Consider the following 17519-nt stretch of genomic DNA (forward strand, 5'->3'; position numbering starts at 1 on the left):
TTCCAGAAGGAATGCAGATTGGCATTTTTTAACGTTTTAAGTTAAGTAAGCACTGTGTCACGTGCTCAGATGAGGTAGAATCAACGTTTAACTACTTAGATCCACAGGATAACGGGAATGAAAGGTGTGACATGAGCATAAACCATTAAACTCCCAGAACAACTCACCCTAAAAACTGTGCCCCTGCTGGCCCCATTTCTACAAGCCGACTTGCCAATCCTTCTCCTTCAACCATGGGTGGTGGGCTGGCCAGTTTGTGCCTCTTTACCAGGCGGCAGGTGATGCGGGTGGGCGCCGTGCACTTCCGTGGCGGGATGATTATCCTCATGCCATGGTGCCGGCTGCCCCTCATCGAACCCCCGCGTGCATCCACCATAAAACTAACCAGGAAACTGCACAAAAAAGAAACACATCAATGAAAATCATCTCAAAACGAGCAGACGACAAGCAAAAATTCAGCAGACACAGACTTCAAAACATTAGAAAAGTCATCCCGATCTCAGCTAAACTAAGAAGAACATGAAGATCCTTTTAAAACTTACACTTGCATGTTAACTACTGGTTATCAAAAGCAAGGATTGTTAAAGCTCTAGCAACATCATGGTAAAATGACCATGTTCTACTGAGCAATTTGCATTAAAAGTGTACACAAGTAGTGCATTAGTAGTGGTTTGTTAGAATTTTAAAACATCCCCTTGTTGCTGTTAGCTCTACTGTCCACAAACGAGAGTAACTAGCCTCACATGCATAAAGCAACCAGACAGTGTAGAAAAAGGAGAATCAAAAATGCTTATTATTTTAGGAACCTCAGTCTTTAAAACCTCCCCACTGTCTCATTTGCAAATACCCCTGATGGCTGCCAGAGCAAGTGCCAGCACCATGGGTGACAGTCAGTCCAGGCTACTAAGGGCTTCCACTGCTGGGGAAGATAATTGATGACTGCAAGTACATAACTTCCTTTAGGCCATTGGCTCCCTGAAGGAAATAATGCCATTACTTATGTCTGAAGATTAGATTCATTAGCAAAAAAAAGAGACATTAAAGAAAAATCGCACTTGCTAGTGTCATTCCAATACATAATTGTCCATTTTTTAACAAGGGGGTAAGAAATTATATTTGTAAATGATGAGAGGCATATTTTTAAACAAAATTATTTATATTTGCAAGGGAATATTTAAAATTAACAATTAATACTAGAATAGCTTCAGGTAGAAGATGGAATAACAGGCTGGTATCAAGTAGGACACAAGTCACCAGCTGAGCCTTAAAGCCAGTACAGATTTTGTTTGCTCCTTGTGTATGACAGACATAGCTGATGCATCTGTCACACGGTTTCACTATTTTCAAGGCTGTTGCCAAAACTTCTAGCTTTTAAGAACTAAACCTTCACATGACTAACAGGTGAATCCATTCAATTTCCTCCTGGTTTCTAACAGTGAACTGAACTAGGGGTGTCAGCCAATAATCCAGGGGTTTGAGCCCCCAGGTGCTCTGAAGTGTGACTGGGAATTTGTGCAACACAGTTCCCTTTGCTTTGAGACCAGCAGGATATCAACAGCAGCAGCTGACAGGCACTAGCCAGGCCTACAAATAAGCTGTATTCAGAAGTCTGGCCAGCAGGAGAGAAATCAACATCTGGTATTTAGTGGTCTGCAGGAGAGAAGTGAGTAGGGACACAAGCTGCAAATATAGGAAGTACAACGGAAACGTTGTCCAGCTGAATTCCAGATCAAGAAATTGCTACATTGCCTTTCTTCAAATTAAAATCCATCAGTAAAGATGGGGAGGGTAAAACTGTTCTCTGAGATGATCCTAGACAAAATTTATAATTTCTCATGTGCCAGATGCTTTACAATACAGAGGCATGACATGTCACAGTAGTTTTCATACAGAAAAACTGTATCCACATTCCATGTTTCTCTCCTAGATAAATGCACTGTACACTCCAACAAATCCGAACGTTGCCACTAGGGTATCCCAGCTCCTCACGAGAGAAATTGTTTCAACAGGACAGGATCCTGGCTAACCAAATACTTCCCATAAATATTAGAGTATGCTCAATCTTTAAATTATATACTCTGTAAGTGATTATAATCTTAGTATTTATGCATTCTTAGCTGCCCTTTAAAAATGTGCATGGTGTCTGTTGGCAGAGGAGCTGGGGCCATTTCAGACTGGCAGTTTGTAGGGTGGAGGGATGCCTGGCAGGAGCATCCCCAGGGCTGAGGCTGCAGCAGCTCCAGGGAGGCACAGCTGGTCAGTGCACCATGGAGGAGCCTCCTGGGGAGCTTGGTTGGCTGGGCTTGGCCTGATGGCTCAGCACAAAGCAATGTTTTGGAGAGCTGCCTATCATGTATATGGTTACTGGCTTGTTAAGCACCTCAGAACTGATAATGCAAAGGCGGCTCTCATCTAGTGCAAAAATGCCAAAACTTACACTCAAATAAGAATCTGTCTTCTGTACCCAAACTATTTAAATGTACCCATATTATAAAAAGTATGTAAGAGTGAATTGCCAAAAATCCCTAGGAACCTAAATCAACTGTCTTAAACTCATAATTAAAAAAAAAAAAAAATCAGTTGCATTTAAAACTAAGTACCTACAAGAATCAGCCCCTGAGTTACTAGGGATGTTTAGGTTGTAGATTTTAAAGGCAGTCCAGCCTTGGCAACCAGGATCTTAGCACTGCTCACAGCGAGGGTGAATAACACTGGACATGAGCCTGTGCCCCAGTGCAGGAACCAGCCCTTCCAGCTTTGGTGTCTGCACCACACTGCAGCCTCCAGTGCAGACAAAACCTGCAGCAGACCAGCCTTTACACATACTGCAATCATTGTCAGCAGCTTATTAATGAATTATTTCCTTATTTCCAATTAGTGACTTACCGTTCAAAACAATAACAACAATTCCAAACAGTATTTCATGCACTTTCTATCTAAAAACATTAGTAGCTGATGCTTACCTAAATTAATGTTGCACTAATAATGGAAACTACAGTATGACCTCTAAGACACAACGCTAAAGGCTAATGAGCATTTCTACTTGAATACATGAAAGGGATGAGGATGTGGTTGGATGCACTACAAACATCTACACGCACTCTGTGGGAAAAAAAGTTTAAAGAAACAAAATAAAATGAGGATTCACAGAAAGCACAGAGTTATCACCTTGAATCATACTGGGGGAGTGGAGAAGAATAGCTGCAAAATAATTTAGAAAGCAAATGGGAAAATTAATGTAAGATAATTAGAGGCAAGCAACAGAAAATATCAATAATAAGTGCAAATAAAAAGTAACAATCAGAAAAATAATAAAATCAACATGTTTGAAGGCCAGCTTTAGAAATTATTTGGCTTTTGCTTCACATATCGTGACATATGTCATATAAAATATGCTACACATGGAAAAAAAATCTGAAAGGGAGGGTTCATTTAGTCAGCACAACTGTATAAGTTCTCTGCAAATTGCAGAGGCAAAAGGAGAAAATTTGCTGTTTACTTAGTCAGCAGAGAATTTATTGCAACACACTTTCTTCACTGAATTCCAAAAACATGCCCCTGTGTGCCATGGGAAACCAGTTCCTGCACTTTTCTAAAGCAGTTTATTTTCCAAAGCATAATGTGTAGACATATGTGCAGCAGGATGCTTGAAAGGAGTATCAGTCCATGCCATCCATTGCACTGCTGTCAAAAATTTGAGTTCTGTGTGTACAGCAGGTTGAAGTAAACTATATATAGTTAATATAATTTAAACTACATATAGATAATATAATTTAAAATACAGTAAACTATAATAAATCCGATTTATTCCACTTTGCAAGACTAGATCCAGCATTTCTGAGTTTTCAATATTGGAAAGGCAGCGTGACACACTCATTTCTTCCTTTCAGCTAAGAAAATGAAGGAGTTAAAGGCAACACAAAGAGAGAACACCCACATTTTACTCTGGGAAAGCTGCAGGAATAAGCTCACATCTGACAGCTGAAGGTCATTTTGGTGAGGGTCTCTACCCTTCCAGAGGCCTCAAGATTCATGATGCATTTCAATGTGCTGCTTACAATGGACCCTGTTCAAAATATATGCTGGCAAAACAACTTATCTGAACTCAAGAAGAAAAACATAAAACATTATCTTGGCTTGAAAAAAGGAAAAACCAGAAGAGTTGAAATCACTGCCAACAATTTCTACTTTCTTCTCCTTTCACTGATACATTGCTGGACCTCCACATCCTGCTCCCAGAATTCCCCTTCTGCCTGGGTTAAGAAATAAGAACAAACATAGATGCTTCCTTCTGACAGTGGGCAAATGGGGAAAAGAGTGACCCGAGGCAGCAGTGGTGCCCCTGCTCCTGGCACAGCAAAGAGCAGTGGGGTCAGAGCCTGGCCACAGGGCCACCACATCCCAAGGGCTGACAGCCCCTGCCCCCAGCCACAGACAGAACTGGGGACAAAGAGACAAAGACAGGGATGAAGCATCCCAAACAAGCAGAAAAGGGTTTGCTATTTAGGAAAATCTGGCAGAAGAGATGTGAAAAGTCATGATCATCTACATATCAGATGTGCTGAGGTACTGGAAGATGAGAAGGGAACATCTGTTGATTGCCTCTAGGTGAAGAAAACCAGGAAAATCAAATGGGATCATATTACAATACAGGGCCACAAATGAAAAGTAATTATCAACAAGTAAGATTTTTTTTCCCCTGACAAATGAACTGAATCCTCAGAATATCATTTCTGATGGACTTTCTGTGTCAAGTAAGAATTGTAATGGGTCAGAAAAGCCTTACATGGCTGGAGAATGTTTTTATTCCCCTTTGGAGAGCTATACCTATTTGGAGGATATCTGACCTCTCCCTGCTCCCCTCTGGGCAGCAGCTTAGACTACCTCTGCATTAGAGAGGGGCCATGTACCAAGGGAGCAGATCTTATATGAAAGCTCCTGGATCCACAGAATATATATTTTGGAGGGCTGGAACCATTGGTGAACATGCTGAAGACCTAAGGGCACAAAAGTACTGTCCCAGAGGACTGGCAGGACAAAAGCATCAGACCTATCTTCTATCAGGATGAAAAGAAAACAGAAAATTTTAGACCAATGAGTCTAACCCAAATTACCAGGAAATATTCAGGAATAAATTATTTAATAATCATTCCATAAGGATCTAAAGGATTAGGTAATTAATCAAGATATTACACCTTGCCTACCACCTGTCTCAAAATAAAAACAAACCAAACATATAAGTGGCAAGAGCAATTCATGCCAAATGAATTTGAATTCCTTCTTTGATGTGTGGAAGTTGTGCCTTGGTACCTCAGCAAGCAGTGGAGGCACAGTACAGATAAGGTAAGTACAGGATCATCTGAGAAGTTACCTCAAAAGAGATACCATCAATGCTTTCCTGTTACACTGGAAGGGAACTTCAAGGGCATACTTCACTGTGCTGTCCTGGCACAGGTACTAGGCTAAATGTCTTCAAGATTTCAACACAGAAAAAAGGTCTGAAAAGTCTTTGGAAAACAGGATCAGAATTAAAAGTAGTCTTGCTAAAAGATTGAAAAAGGGGTTGGAACCAACAAACTGAAATACCATAGAGACAAATGAAAACAGAGGGGAGAAACCAAACACTTAAACATATAAACATCAGCAAAAATTAACCAAACCTCAGTATTTCAAAAGAGAGCCAAGAAATTCTAGCAGATCACAAACATTCATCAATAGACACTGAAATTACCAAAAGGCTAACACTCATTGTGGGTCTGCTTAAGTGTGCTATGTGTCAGACCAAAGAGATGGCAATCCTGGCTTACAAACAAGCTCTCATCAAAGAGGGGACAGCTGGGGCAGAGCAGCAGGAATGTGCTGAAATGGGGAAAGCACTACCTAGGAGGGTCTGGGATGTTTTAGTCTAAAAGACAGGATTACATGTCTTCTGACATGGAAAACAATTGTTAAGACACCAGGTCTCTTAACATGTCCATGTCCACTATGGATATGACAATGGATAACCACTATGGGTAAGAAATGGGTTTAGTCTGCAGCAACGAAATGTTAAGATGACTATGAGGGCAAGAAATAGCATAACAAAAAAGATAGTGGACTCCTGAGGTTGGGGGCCTATAGAATCTCTTACTTTTAGCAATTATTAGGACATTAAACGTATTTCCAGCTCTGTGAGGTCCTTTGCCAACAGTCTTCAGCTTTTCATACTGCAATTCTTGACATTTTAATGTTAGCACTAACCATGTGCAGTGTTTTATCAGCTTGGGACCTAAAAATCCACTGTTGTATAGATCTGTTCAGCAGGTGCAGATGCGCATTGTCAGACTGTAGCTTTAGATTTGTGGGGTTTGCTGTACTGAAAAGGAAATATTTTGGTATGTGCCACACTAATTTTTATGATAAGAATGTAATTAGTCACAAAATGGGGAAGTCAATTAAAAAGGATATGAGATTTTATGTCCTGATCTCAAAAACTAAACAACAAATATTTACACTAGACAATCTAATAATATGCAGAGATTACTTACACATTCATTTGCAAATTTTTACAATATGCATTCAGACATCACTACTAATGCATTTAAATCAAGTCTGTGTGGCACTGTCAAGAAGCACCTAAATTACAGTGATGACTCATAAGTAAACAAATAGCACCATGAAAATCAAACTACAGATACTGGAGACTAGGCAGGAGGTTGAAGTATAAATAAAATAAGAGACCAAATTAAAGCCCTCCATTTTTTCCTCTATGAAAGAACAGCAAACATAACATTCTGTCTGTGATTTCATATTCCAAATAATTTAACACAATGTAAACAAAAGCATTTATGACACTTAAAGCAGAGCATAAGCAACAGAAAAAGCAAAACAGGACCCTTAAAGAGAAGTCTGCAGGATTACTGTGTTTAGGCATTCAGAAAATTAAGTGCAGAAGCAAGTTTTTGGTTTGATATGCAAGAATTTAGACTGACTCCTCTTATTAAGCGCCCTCCTTGAAGTCAGTGTGAATTTTGCCACTGGCTTCAAGGGGAGCAGGAACAGACATGTTATCAGCCATTACAGCAGGCTGTTTTCTGCAGCTAACAATACAGTTCCACATCTAAAGATAAAGGAAAACTGTTAAGTGACCTACCCAGAATGGATGGGACTCGAAACAAGGTTAACATTGTCCAAGGTGTCTGCAGCCCAGCTATAGTGCCTGAGAGAATCAGAATCAAACTCCCTTTGAAACGTCAGGTGCTTCAAAATAAAACAGATAAATTGAAATTTAAAATTAACATTAGAAACACTTGTCTTAAATACAAGTTTGTTAACATAATTGTATTAAATTTAGATCTGATCCTTTTCATTTAACAGTGGTGATACCTCCAGGGTTAAATTACTGGAAATCCTGTAACAGAAACATGAAATACACACACAAACTCTTGTCTCTTCAAACACTTTTTTTGCCCACTTCTTTCAGTTTCAAGAATGTCTCTCCCCCAGTCTTTACTTACTTTTATCCACCAGGTTAAGAAGATTGAAAAAAAAAAATTACCATTTGTAGTGCAGTCATACAGCCAGGCAGTGTAACACTACCCCTCAGAGGATGCCATTGGATAGATCCTGTGAATAACTTCCCTGGGAGTTTCACTGAGGCTGAGAATGCAGGAGGGAGTTGGTTTCTCTTTATACACAACCAACATGGGCACTGTTTTGTGGAGTGCCACTGCCCCTACTCATGTGGACAGAAATAGCTTTAACCCTGTGAGGCTATAATTAACTCCCCCTCGGACAGATACTGAGGTGTGATCTCTTTCTCCTGCTGCCCACGCACACGGACATTCCTGCATCCTGTGCCCCACAGCATCCCTCACATTATAAATCCTCTTATTGGACAGCAAAACTATTCCAGCAAAATATTTGTTTTCCTTTGTTTCTCTTGTCTTAGGAAATTAAACCAACTAAACTTCAAATACTGTTTTCCCCTATTACCAGGTGATATGAAAGCGTGTCCCCAGTTTAAGAAGCACCATCGTAAGTTACATATCAATAGAAGTACATCAAGAAGCAACACACACAATCTTCCCCCAAGATGGTGTTAAAAATGTCAGTGTTTCCTGTAAGTAGGTTGTTTGCTGCTTAGAGGCAAATGTAGCAAGAAAGAGCAGCCTGTTTGAACTGAAACCTCATGGGCTGTTTACAAATCAAATTCAGTGGGTTCAAGTCAAACCAGAGCCAAGTACACACTTCTAAAATCTTATTTCCACCTAGTTCTTTTTATATGTTGACACATACTGGTAGGGCAAATTAATTATTTTGAATAGAAATATCAGCATTAGAAGTAAACCTGGAAAATTCAGTCATAAACACACATAAATACTTCTCTTGAGAAGCTTCCACAAGACAAGCAGGCAGACAGTTGTTGTGTTGCTGGCCGGAACATGCAACACTCCCATCTCTCTGCGTTTCCAAAAAACTGCACACTTTAGGCACTTCTTTAATTAGAAATGAGGATCTCAGTTTTCCTTCCAAAAACTAAAGGCACTGTAATTTACTGCCCATTGCCAGAAGTCCCTGTAGAGTGCAGCTTTGCTCTGTCACTCCTGGCCCAATGCCTCCTCCTTTCCCTAGCTCAACACTTCTGCTAAGGAAATTTTGTTAAACCTTGTGCTGTAACAGATGTACTTGAGGTCTGATGGTTCAAGCACAGACAAAAACAATAGAAGGCAAACTTGCATATGCTAAACAGCAAAATACACCATCAGACACAAAAGATAAAATGAATGCTGTCAAAACAATGACAAGTAAGCAACTGAAGTAGACTTAGTGCCATTTGAAGTATGTGTTGTAATTTAGTTTAATGAAGACAGTTTTCTTAGTCTTTCCAGTAAGATACTAGAGATTCAGACAGGTTGTCTCAGGCATTGTAAAAATTTAGATAAACCAAAAGAAACGTATTATTTTGCTCAGTGATAAACCTTATAATCAAAAATAGGACAAAGCAAAGGAACATAAGAAATGGGCCAAAAGGAACAACACAATTTGGTGTTTGTCCTTGAAAGGCCTGCTAAGTGTCACTGTACCAAGGCCCAGGCATGCACCAGGACACACATCAACAAATAAATGTGGGGTCAGGTTTCCTGCAACAGATGAAAAATGCTTACATTCCCTTAGCAGTGGGACATAGAAAACTAAACACAGAGCCATATAAATTCCAAGGAAATCCATCACTCCAAAATGATCTGCGCTAGACAGAGGTGCTCCCGCACTCAGGGATGCGCCCTAGGTTTGCCTACTCATGTAGGTGGGGTTCCTCACTCCAGCTCCTTGTCCTGAGACATGGTCTGTACACCAGGTGAATGAGTTTTTTAAAAGCATTCCTTTCTGACCAAGTGCAATCAAAAACAGAGTAACAAAAGTTGATAGCTGGACACAGCACACATCTGTGAATCTCACTTTTTCAGGCTGAGGTGCTGGATTTTCTATGCAGGCAAAAAAACCCCAAAACAACAACAAAAAAAAAAACAACCGTGTAAATTGCAATATAAGCAGTCCAGAAGACAGTACATTTAGTCATTTGGTCAGGTCTCAGTGCTCTCTCCCCGACTGAGGGAGATGAAATATGCATTGCTAAAGGGTGTGGCAGCCTCAAATGCAAATGTGTGTATAAAAATACTGAGGGTTTTGCTGGCAAAGATCCTGCTGGTTGCATAACTGAATATCCAGGCTGTGTAATATCAGAGTTCAGCAAACAGAAAAATGTATGTCTCCTCCCAGATGAATTTATCCAGACTGAAGTGATTCAGCAAGCTGCTATTTAATGGACAGCCCGAGTCATCCTGCCTTTGGCTGATTCAATTCAGAGGTTGATGTAAATTATTCCATCGAGAAGTCATTTGGATTTAGTCTGAGTTGCTGCATCCAAGGTAACGCGCCAGGACACAGAAATTTTAACTTTGCTCCAGTCAGGTTATGAGGTACAGCGTGGCCTGGATTCAGACTTCCCTGTGACCAGGGTCAGCAATAAACCATGCAAACCATGGGGAATACAGTGACTTCTAAAGAATTATTAGAAACTCTCCTCTAACACTCCATGTGTTATGCTGGCAGCAAGGTTCAGTAAGGAATGGTTCCAAATCTTCCTCATTTGACTCTTTCCAGACTCCCAAGTCTACCAGGGATCCTGGCGAGAGGTGGCTATGGGATCTTCTATCTTAACCAGACCAAGAGATTGGCAAACGCTCCTTACTCTTTTACTAATGTTTATGATAAAACTAATTCCCAATAATTGACTTGGTTGCTGCCATGAACATGACAGGTCTAAGCTGTAAAAAAGGAGAGAAAATGGCATAGACAGACAGGCAATGGATCCCTCTGTTTCAAAGCAGTGTGATTCCCAAAACAGCCTTAACTCCTCTCAGCTCCCAGACAGACTTTCAGAATATCAAACCAAAAAGATCTTTATTCCTGTGAATCTCATTGGTGGAACACAAATTGGCGCTTTTTTCCCCCCTCCCTTCTACTGCCATAGTAGAGATTATCTAGGAGCCCATTAATGTACAGAGGGATGAGTTAGAGGGGCAGGGATATTCTCCATCTCCCAAATGCACTTCTCCTGCTTCAGCCAAAACCTAGGGCCTGGCAGAAAACCACAGAAATTCCAGAGGATGGATTTATTTTGGTCAGGACATGGAGATTTGGAGAAGCCATGGCAGAAAGTTTTAGCTGGTCTTCCTTTCCCATGAAGATAGTTTGTTGCTTTCATGTCTGATTTGCACAAAATCATGGTTTTACTAACCTCTCAAGACAGCACTGACATTTTTTCCCACTACCACATTCTTTGAGAGCTGTTAAGCATACAACTGGTCTTAAGTCTTGCTATGTGATAAGATGATAAGATGCACCCTAGCTGCCAAATCCATGCCATCTACTTTAATGGGAATCACAAACATAGCCAGAATCATAAAACAATGCTATATATTCTCAGGTTGAAAAGTCTTCCTCTCCTCTGAAACTTCAATCATATCAAGAACGCTTAATGAAGTCTTAGTATTAGAAGGCATCAAAACAGCTTTAGGTGCTCAGCCCTGACATTGGAATTCTTGTCCCCAGTGCCAGTAGTTGCAGATTTCATTTTATGACTTCAAATCAAACAAAACCACTAAATCACTGCTCTGCAAGCTTTGGAAACTCTCCTTAGATGGCTGTTGCAAATTAAGGTTTTTGGAGTTTTACAGCATTTCACTTAAAAGTAACAATGTAATAATAAACATTCTGTTGCAAAACAGAATCTGATTTCTGCCATTCTCATAATGCTACCAGAACTGTGTGTAAAAGCTGTAGTAAAACTGGATAGCTTATACCACACTAGCATTTACAGACTAATACAATGAACGTTTAAAATGTACAAGTCCTGCTCTGTGGACCCTTTTCCCCATGAAACTATCTTCTGAGATCAATAACCCCCAGCACAGGAATGCTCTGTGAAAACAGCAGCAGAAAATCTGTTTCATTACAATCCACCTTATGCTCTTCCAGGACATAAACAACAGCTCCACTCCACAATCCTTTCCAAATAAGGATTTTTACATGAATTTTTAACCAGCTTCCTAGCCTATCTTTGACTTCTGTGTATCAAGAAACTCTTGAGCAATTCAGTTAGATTTGGAAATCTGAAAGGAAAATGCTGAGGAACTCACAAACAAAGCATACAGTATTCAATCATGCCCAGCTTTTGGAAAGACTTTCCCACGCTATAATCAGGTCAAAAGATGCTACTTTTGTTGAATTAGTCATTGCACAAGTGTTTGGAAGATATATAAACTGAAGAGTCTACAATAGCTTAATCTTTACAAGGTCAAATTCTTCCCAAGATTGAAAAAACAAGGACAGCTGTTGGAGTCCCCTCCATGTGGACAGAACAGGCGAAGTAATTCCCAGTCTATGCAGTACAAAGGTTGCTCAGTGTAAAACTCCCAGCTTATCAAAACACTCCAAAGACACACGTAACAGGAGGCTCACAGGAGCACCCAGTGACCTCAGCTGATAACAACTCCACACTCAGAGACGTAACCGGTCCCTTAAAGACTCTTTTGCTTTCAAACCCCACCACCTGTCTCTTGCAGGAACAAACCCAGCACATACCTGATCCTTTGCTGGCACCAGCAGCTCTTCAATCATCATGCTGTCTCGGGCATAGGAGCTCCTGTTCAGCGTGTAGGACCTATCCGAACTGAAGGAGCGGAGGCTGTTGTATTTACCATTTATCATAGAAAGTGCAGGTGACAATGAGATGAACAGAAAATAAAAATAAAAAAATTAATACATGCAACTTCCAGGGATAGCATAAAATGGCAAAATATACATAATCTGTAAAATAAATAGAAGGAGGAAAATAGAATGAAAAGTATTTGACTTTAATTAAATATTCCCTTCCCTACAATATGCATAAACAAAATCTCAACAGATGCTTACTGCCTTGGCAGTAATGTTGTGGTTTTAGAATAAATCTAGAAAAGTGTATTCAAGTATTTAGATGAACTTTGATAAATATCTCCAAGCCCTAATCCTGAAGGCAACCCAAGAGGGCAGGTGGTGGGGGAAGTGTGGATAGGTCACAATGCCTGCCCACACAGCTCAGGTTGCTGAAGCAGGTTTAACTAAGAGCAAGTTTTATGTGATGTCATTCTCTTTGTGGCTGAACCACTTCTGACATTGTTCCAAACGCCATAGTTATCCCTATAGTTGGAAAGGAAAGGATAATAAGTTTGAAATGAAAGGATAATAAATTTGCTTAATGACAACTAAGTACAGATTCCGATGTTTTGGTAGTTATTTTGTGCATGTTAAGTTATTTAGAAATAACTATGATTGCCCTTAACATGTTGCAATTAAACCAACATAGGAGTGTTTTACATTTAACCCTGGAAGGTACATTATGGTATGTGCTAAAAACATGCTGCAGGCCTAGACATGCTTGCTACGTGACAAGAAATAAAGTAGTAAAAAACGTGAATTAATACAAAGCAACATCCACCAACATATTACACTTTTGAACTAGCAACACTTTTCACACTCAAAACTCTACGCATTTCATGCATTTAGTAGTTGCTAATTGAATTTCTCTAATCCCTTAGCACATGTTCCTTCATGTGCTGGAAGCAGAACTGGGATCATAATTACACACTCTAGGCATATGTTAAGCAGACTTTTACATGATAAAGGGCACAAAGAATTTAAGTTATATTTGTTATAACAGAGGGATATTCTCTAAGGCTGAACCCACCCCCTGCACCCCAAAATAAAAGCATGTCATTTTCTAATGCTGAAGAAAATGAAGATAAGCAATGGCAGCAGCAGAAAGATGAGAGAGATGTAACACGATGCCATGCCTTCTTACCTGACTTTTGGACTAAAGCAATTTACATTGGAAAAGAAACAGGAGAAATAGAAAGCAAAGAATCAGACAGGAAAAGCAAGATGTTATGGCTGGATGGCTTATATATTTAATGTGTTCATTTCTTAATGTTACACTCAGAATCAGCAGTAAGATGCATCCACAGAATACTTTTTTTTGCTAAATTAAATACTTCACAGAAAAAAACACTGTATTTGTCTCCTCTGAGCATAACATGAGCAACACAAAAAATGAGCTACGCAGCAACAAATAGTAATGGCACTGCTAAAACCAGAAGCATGGGAATATTAGATTTCTCTCAAAGAAAAGATAACATGGGGTTGAACCTCAGATCTCCCTAACAGATTGTGACTGTGGAATCTGCTCTCCCACCTGCACAGGGAGTAGTCTGTGCAAGAAGAGAGCTGTAAGGAGTGAAGGGTGTCAGGTAGATCAGTGCTGGGCTCTGCACACAGAGGACGTTCCCTCTACATCACCACTGCCTTGCTCCAGCCCTGATCACAGTGACAGGGCTGTGTGATCACCCTGCTCACACCACATCTGAAAGCAGCATGTCAACTTTGCTAATTCATTTTACTATGAGACAAGATCCCTTCAGATCTAATTTGCTGATTTTCTGGCTAATGGTCTATTTAAAGCATTTTGGCATTTCTCATGAATGCATTATCTCATAAATACTTATTAACTTCCCTGAAAATTGTAAATCAAGCACAACATGACTGAGGACTACTAAAGAGCAAATTTCCACTGCACGCTTGCATTTCTAATGCAGCCGTAACAAACAAGACTGAAGGGTAGACATCTAAGCTTTACCTTATGGGAGTTGCCATTTGCTGTTAGACAATGAACTCACTTTTTAAAACAGATCTTTAAACTACAGCATAGGAAAAAGCCCTCAGGGCTCCAGCTTATGAGGTTTAATTATTAGCTTCAGTACAATTCAACTGTCAGTAACTACACTGCAAATCCACAACTATGGAAGTAATCTCTGCTCACACAGCTTTAACTGTTTTGAGCAACACACACTGAAGGTTTTAGTAGCATTCAAAAACAAAATCTAAAATGTTGATCTGGAAATACCTGTGTTGAAATTAATGTTAGTCAGACAACACATTACTTTTACGTTTTATACGGTTCACAGAAATTTGGCCTGTTTTTCGTAACACATAAGCCATTCCCTGTCAAAATAAATCCTGCAACAAATTTAGGGGAAACTTGCCTTTTTAATTTTATTTTGGTTTTTTTGGTTTTGTTTTTTTTTTTTTGTTTGGTTTTTGTTTTGTTTTGTTTTCTTTTTTAGGGGGAGGAGCAATTTTTTTTAATGTTGTCTTCCTCACTTGGATTACTCACTGGTACCTCTAAAGAAACAAAACCACCAAATAGCAAAATGATTTGTCATTCAGTTTTTCTGGCATTTACATTCTTCAGCAAAACACACCAATTAAGGAGCTCTCTGCTGTGAGTATCAGTCTGAGCAGCAGTAGTCAAAAGGAACCTGGCTTTGCTGGCTGCTCTAGACCAGTTTCTAGACCAGCTGCACACCAATAGCAAAGAGGTACCTTGGAGATGTTCAGGGCATGAACAGAGACCAGAAAAAGTGAATTAAGTTAAGTTTTCTGTATCATTGCCATAAGAAGCCAACATGAATAAAGAATATGAAATAAAATTGCAATGAACATATGCTTCAAAGGAAGTACACCCCCTCCACTTCAAAACAGACTCCAGTGTTACATGGAAGAGCACGGTTGGTTTGTCAAAACTTGTACCTGTGGTGACACATGAGCACAAAAACCAGCAAATACAGTACCTGGCGGAGCGGGCTCCCAGGCTGAAGCCCATGTATCCTTCAGCAGGCAGAGAATCATCTCCCAGCTCTTTCAGATCCTGGGGTCCGAGGTATTTGTCTGTATCGCCTGTCATTGCATCCTCACCTGCCAGTACAAAAGCCAGGCTGGAATCAGAGCTACACGGATGGTAGATGTTTGTGTGCTTAGTAAGTCATAACGCCCTTCTCTGCTCGCCAATAAGGAATCAATCCAGTCACCCCCACTTTCCCTAAGGCTCTTTCCACGTTGTATGTTAATTATCCACCCTCTGAATGTGCCTGGGAAAATAATTTTATTGGGGGACAAGCGAAAGAAGCAAAATTCCACCTTGACGTAAACCCAATAAAGTTATACGAGGGATGACTTTTGCCCAATCGTTCCAGCAAGCTAAAGAGTTCTTGTGTACTTTGCATCATTGCACTCACTTTTGCTTTCCTTATGGAAAAAAGCCCGAGCTGACAAAGTTGGATCATTCCGTGTGAGGGGAAAAAAAACCCCAACAAAATAACAAACCAATCAACAAAACCCAAGTAAGCCCTGGCTGTGACAGACAGCCTGTTTGCCCAGCAGTCCTGAAAAGCGCTGCAAGCTTGAATGGAGGTTGAGGGGAGGGAAGAAGAGGCCTGCCTTCCACCTCGGGTATTTCTCAAGACCTTTTGGAAGTTTGGATGTAAGACGCGATATTTTTAACAAATGTTTTTGTTAACGAGCCGCTCCGCACTGCCAGGTTTATTTCCGAAGGTAAGCGCTTCCCGAAGCCTGCTGTGCCTGCAGCCCCATCCCCAACAAAGCCGGGACACGAGGGACGCGGCCATCCGCACGGGAGGAGATCGGATCCTTCCCTGTTTTATCCAAAGAACCCCAAGAGGAAGGAAAGTTCTGTGTTGGGGAGGCGGGCAGGCGCCACAAAGGGTTAACGGAGCAGCTGCCCAGCGGGGAACATTTGCATGCCATTACATCATGCAAACCTACATTCCTGCATTGACAGAGCAAGTCCAAAATATGCCTTTTGCGGTTGTTGGATTTCCCCCCACCCCCGCCCCGCTCCCTCCGCAGCGCGGAGCAGAGAGCTCGCCGTAAACTCACGGCTTGCCGATATTCACTCGCCTCCTTTGTTGGGAACGCGTTTAGGTGGGTTAAGTTTAAATTGCTCAACAGAGAGGTTTAACAACAGCACGTTCCCGAAGGTAAGTGACTCCCAAGCCCAGACACACGTTTCCCGCTTTCATTCAAGGACTTTCGACTAGTTTCCATTCACTAAACTCAGGAAACCACAGGCGAGCCCTGGTTTTAAACTAACAATCAAGTCTAAAAATACCCCTTCAGCTACTGCTTTGCAAACGGCAAACAAACAGACCAACTTTCTCCTCCAGCCCAGCAACAATTAGTATTTTAAGCAGCAGGTAAAAGCTAAAATGTTCACAATACACCAGAAAGCATTAAAAAACCCGAAACAGAAACATCATACATCAAGTGAAACTTTAAAAAGTCTTACTGTTTTGGAAAGCCATTTTCACCAGCCTGGTCTATAAGATTTTTTTTCCCCTGGTGTTTCCAAGAATTCCTATTAGTCCTATTAGTCCTTAAGCAGTGATTTAGACTTAATCTCCAAACCAGCACAAGCAAACTAATCCCTGTGGGTCATATTCGCTTTCCACACAACAACTGAGATCTTCTTAACATCTTGATCTCTTCGTATGTATTTTAGGACATGTGCATCTTTGTCCTGTCAACTCAGATTAAAGTTCTTTGCAAATATGAAACAAAACGAAAAGTAATAAGCTAAAAAAAAAAATAAAAATCCCTTTTTAATCACTCTGCGGACATCCTTTTAAAGCTTCTGCTGATTGGATTACAGCCTCCCTTGGCAAGCCTCTTGAATGGTGACATAAATGCAGGCACTCCAGTTATTTGTATGTAAATAGGGGTGCTGCGAGGGTGTAGTTTTTCTGTAACTCGATGCCGGGGCTGAGCAGGGAACGCGGGGCTGCGGGGAAGGCGCTGCCTCCGCCCGCCCTCCCCGCCCGGGGCCGCGCCTCCCCCCGCGCCCACCGCCCCTCTGCCCGGGCTGGGAGCGCACTGAGACAGCCCGCTGAGCACAGCCCATAGAGCACAGCCCGCTGAGTATAGCCAGCGAGCACAGCCCGCTGAGCACAGCCCATACAGCACAGCCCATACAGCACAGCCCGCTGAGTACAGCCCATAGAGCACAGCCCGCTGAGCACAGCCCGCTGAGTACAGCCCGCTGAGCACAGCCCATAGAGCACAGCCCAGGGAGCACAGCCCATAGAGCA

At 41.1% G+C, this 17519-nt stretch overlaps 1 protein-coding gene across 22 annotated transcripts in view; it reads right to left on the minus strand.

Annotated features, from left to right (window-relative positions):
• ANK3 (ankyrin 3) overlaps window positions 1-17519 on the minus strand; it is a 192946-nt gene that overhangs the window by 55093 nt on the left and 120334 nt on the right. For 18 of the 22 annotated variants that reach the window (XM_033065796.2, XM_033065803.2, XM_033065800.2 and 15 more), the window contains 4 exons: window positions 15207-15330; window positions 12127-12229; window positions 7133-7239; window positions 168-392 (listed from right to left, as the gene is read on the minus strand). In XM_033065796.2, coding sequence (XP_032921687.1) covers window positions 168-392; window positions 7133-7239; window positions 12127-12229; window positions 15207-15330 — 559 coding nt within the window. Of the gene's footprint in view, window positions 1-167; window positions 393-7132; window positions 7240-12126; window positions 12230-13381; window positions 13394-15206; window positions 15331-17519 lie in introns of all 22 variants that reach the window. The other 4 variants (XM_033065799.2, XM_033065795.2, XM_033065797.2 and 1 more) reach the window with 2 other exon arrangements.

The sequence above is a fragment of the Catharus ustulatus genome, chromosome 8, assembly GCF_009819885.2.
Source record: "Catharus ustulatus isolate bCatUst1 chromosome 8, bCatUst1.pri.v2, whole genome shotgun sequence".
NCBI classification, from domain to species: Eukaryota; Metazoa; Chordata; class Aves; order Passeriformes; family Turdidae; genus Catharus; species Catharus ustulatus.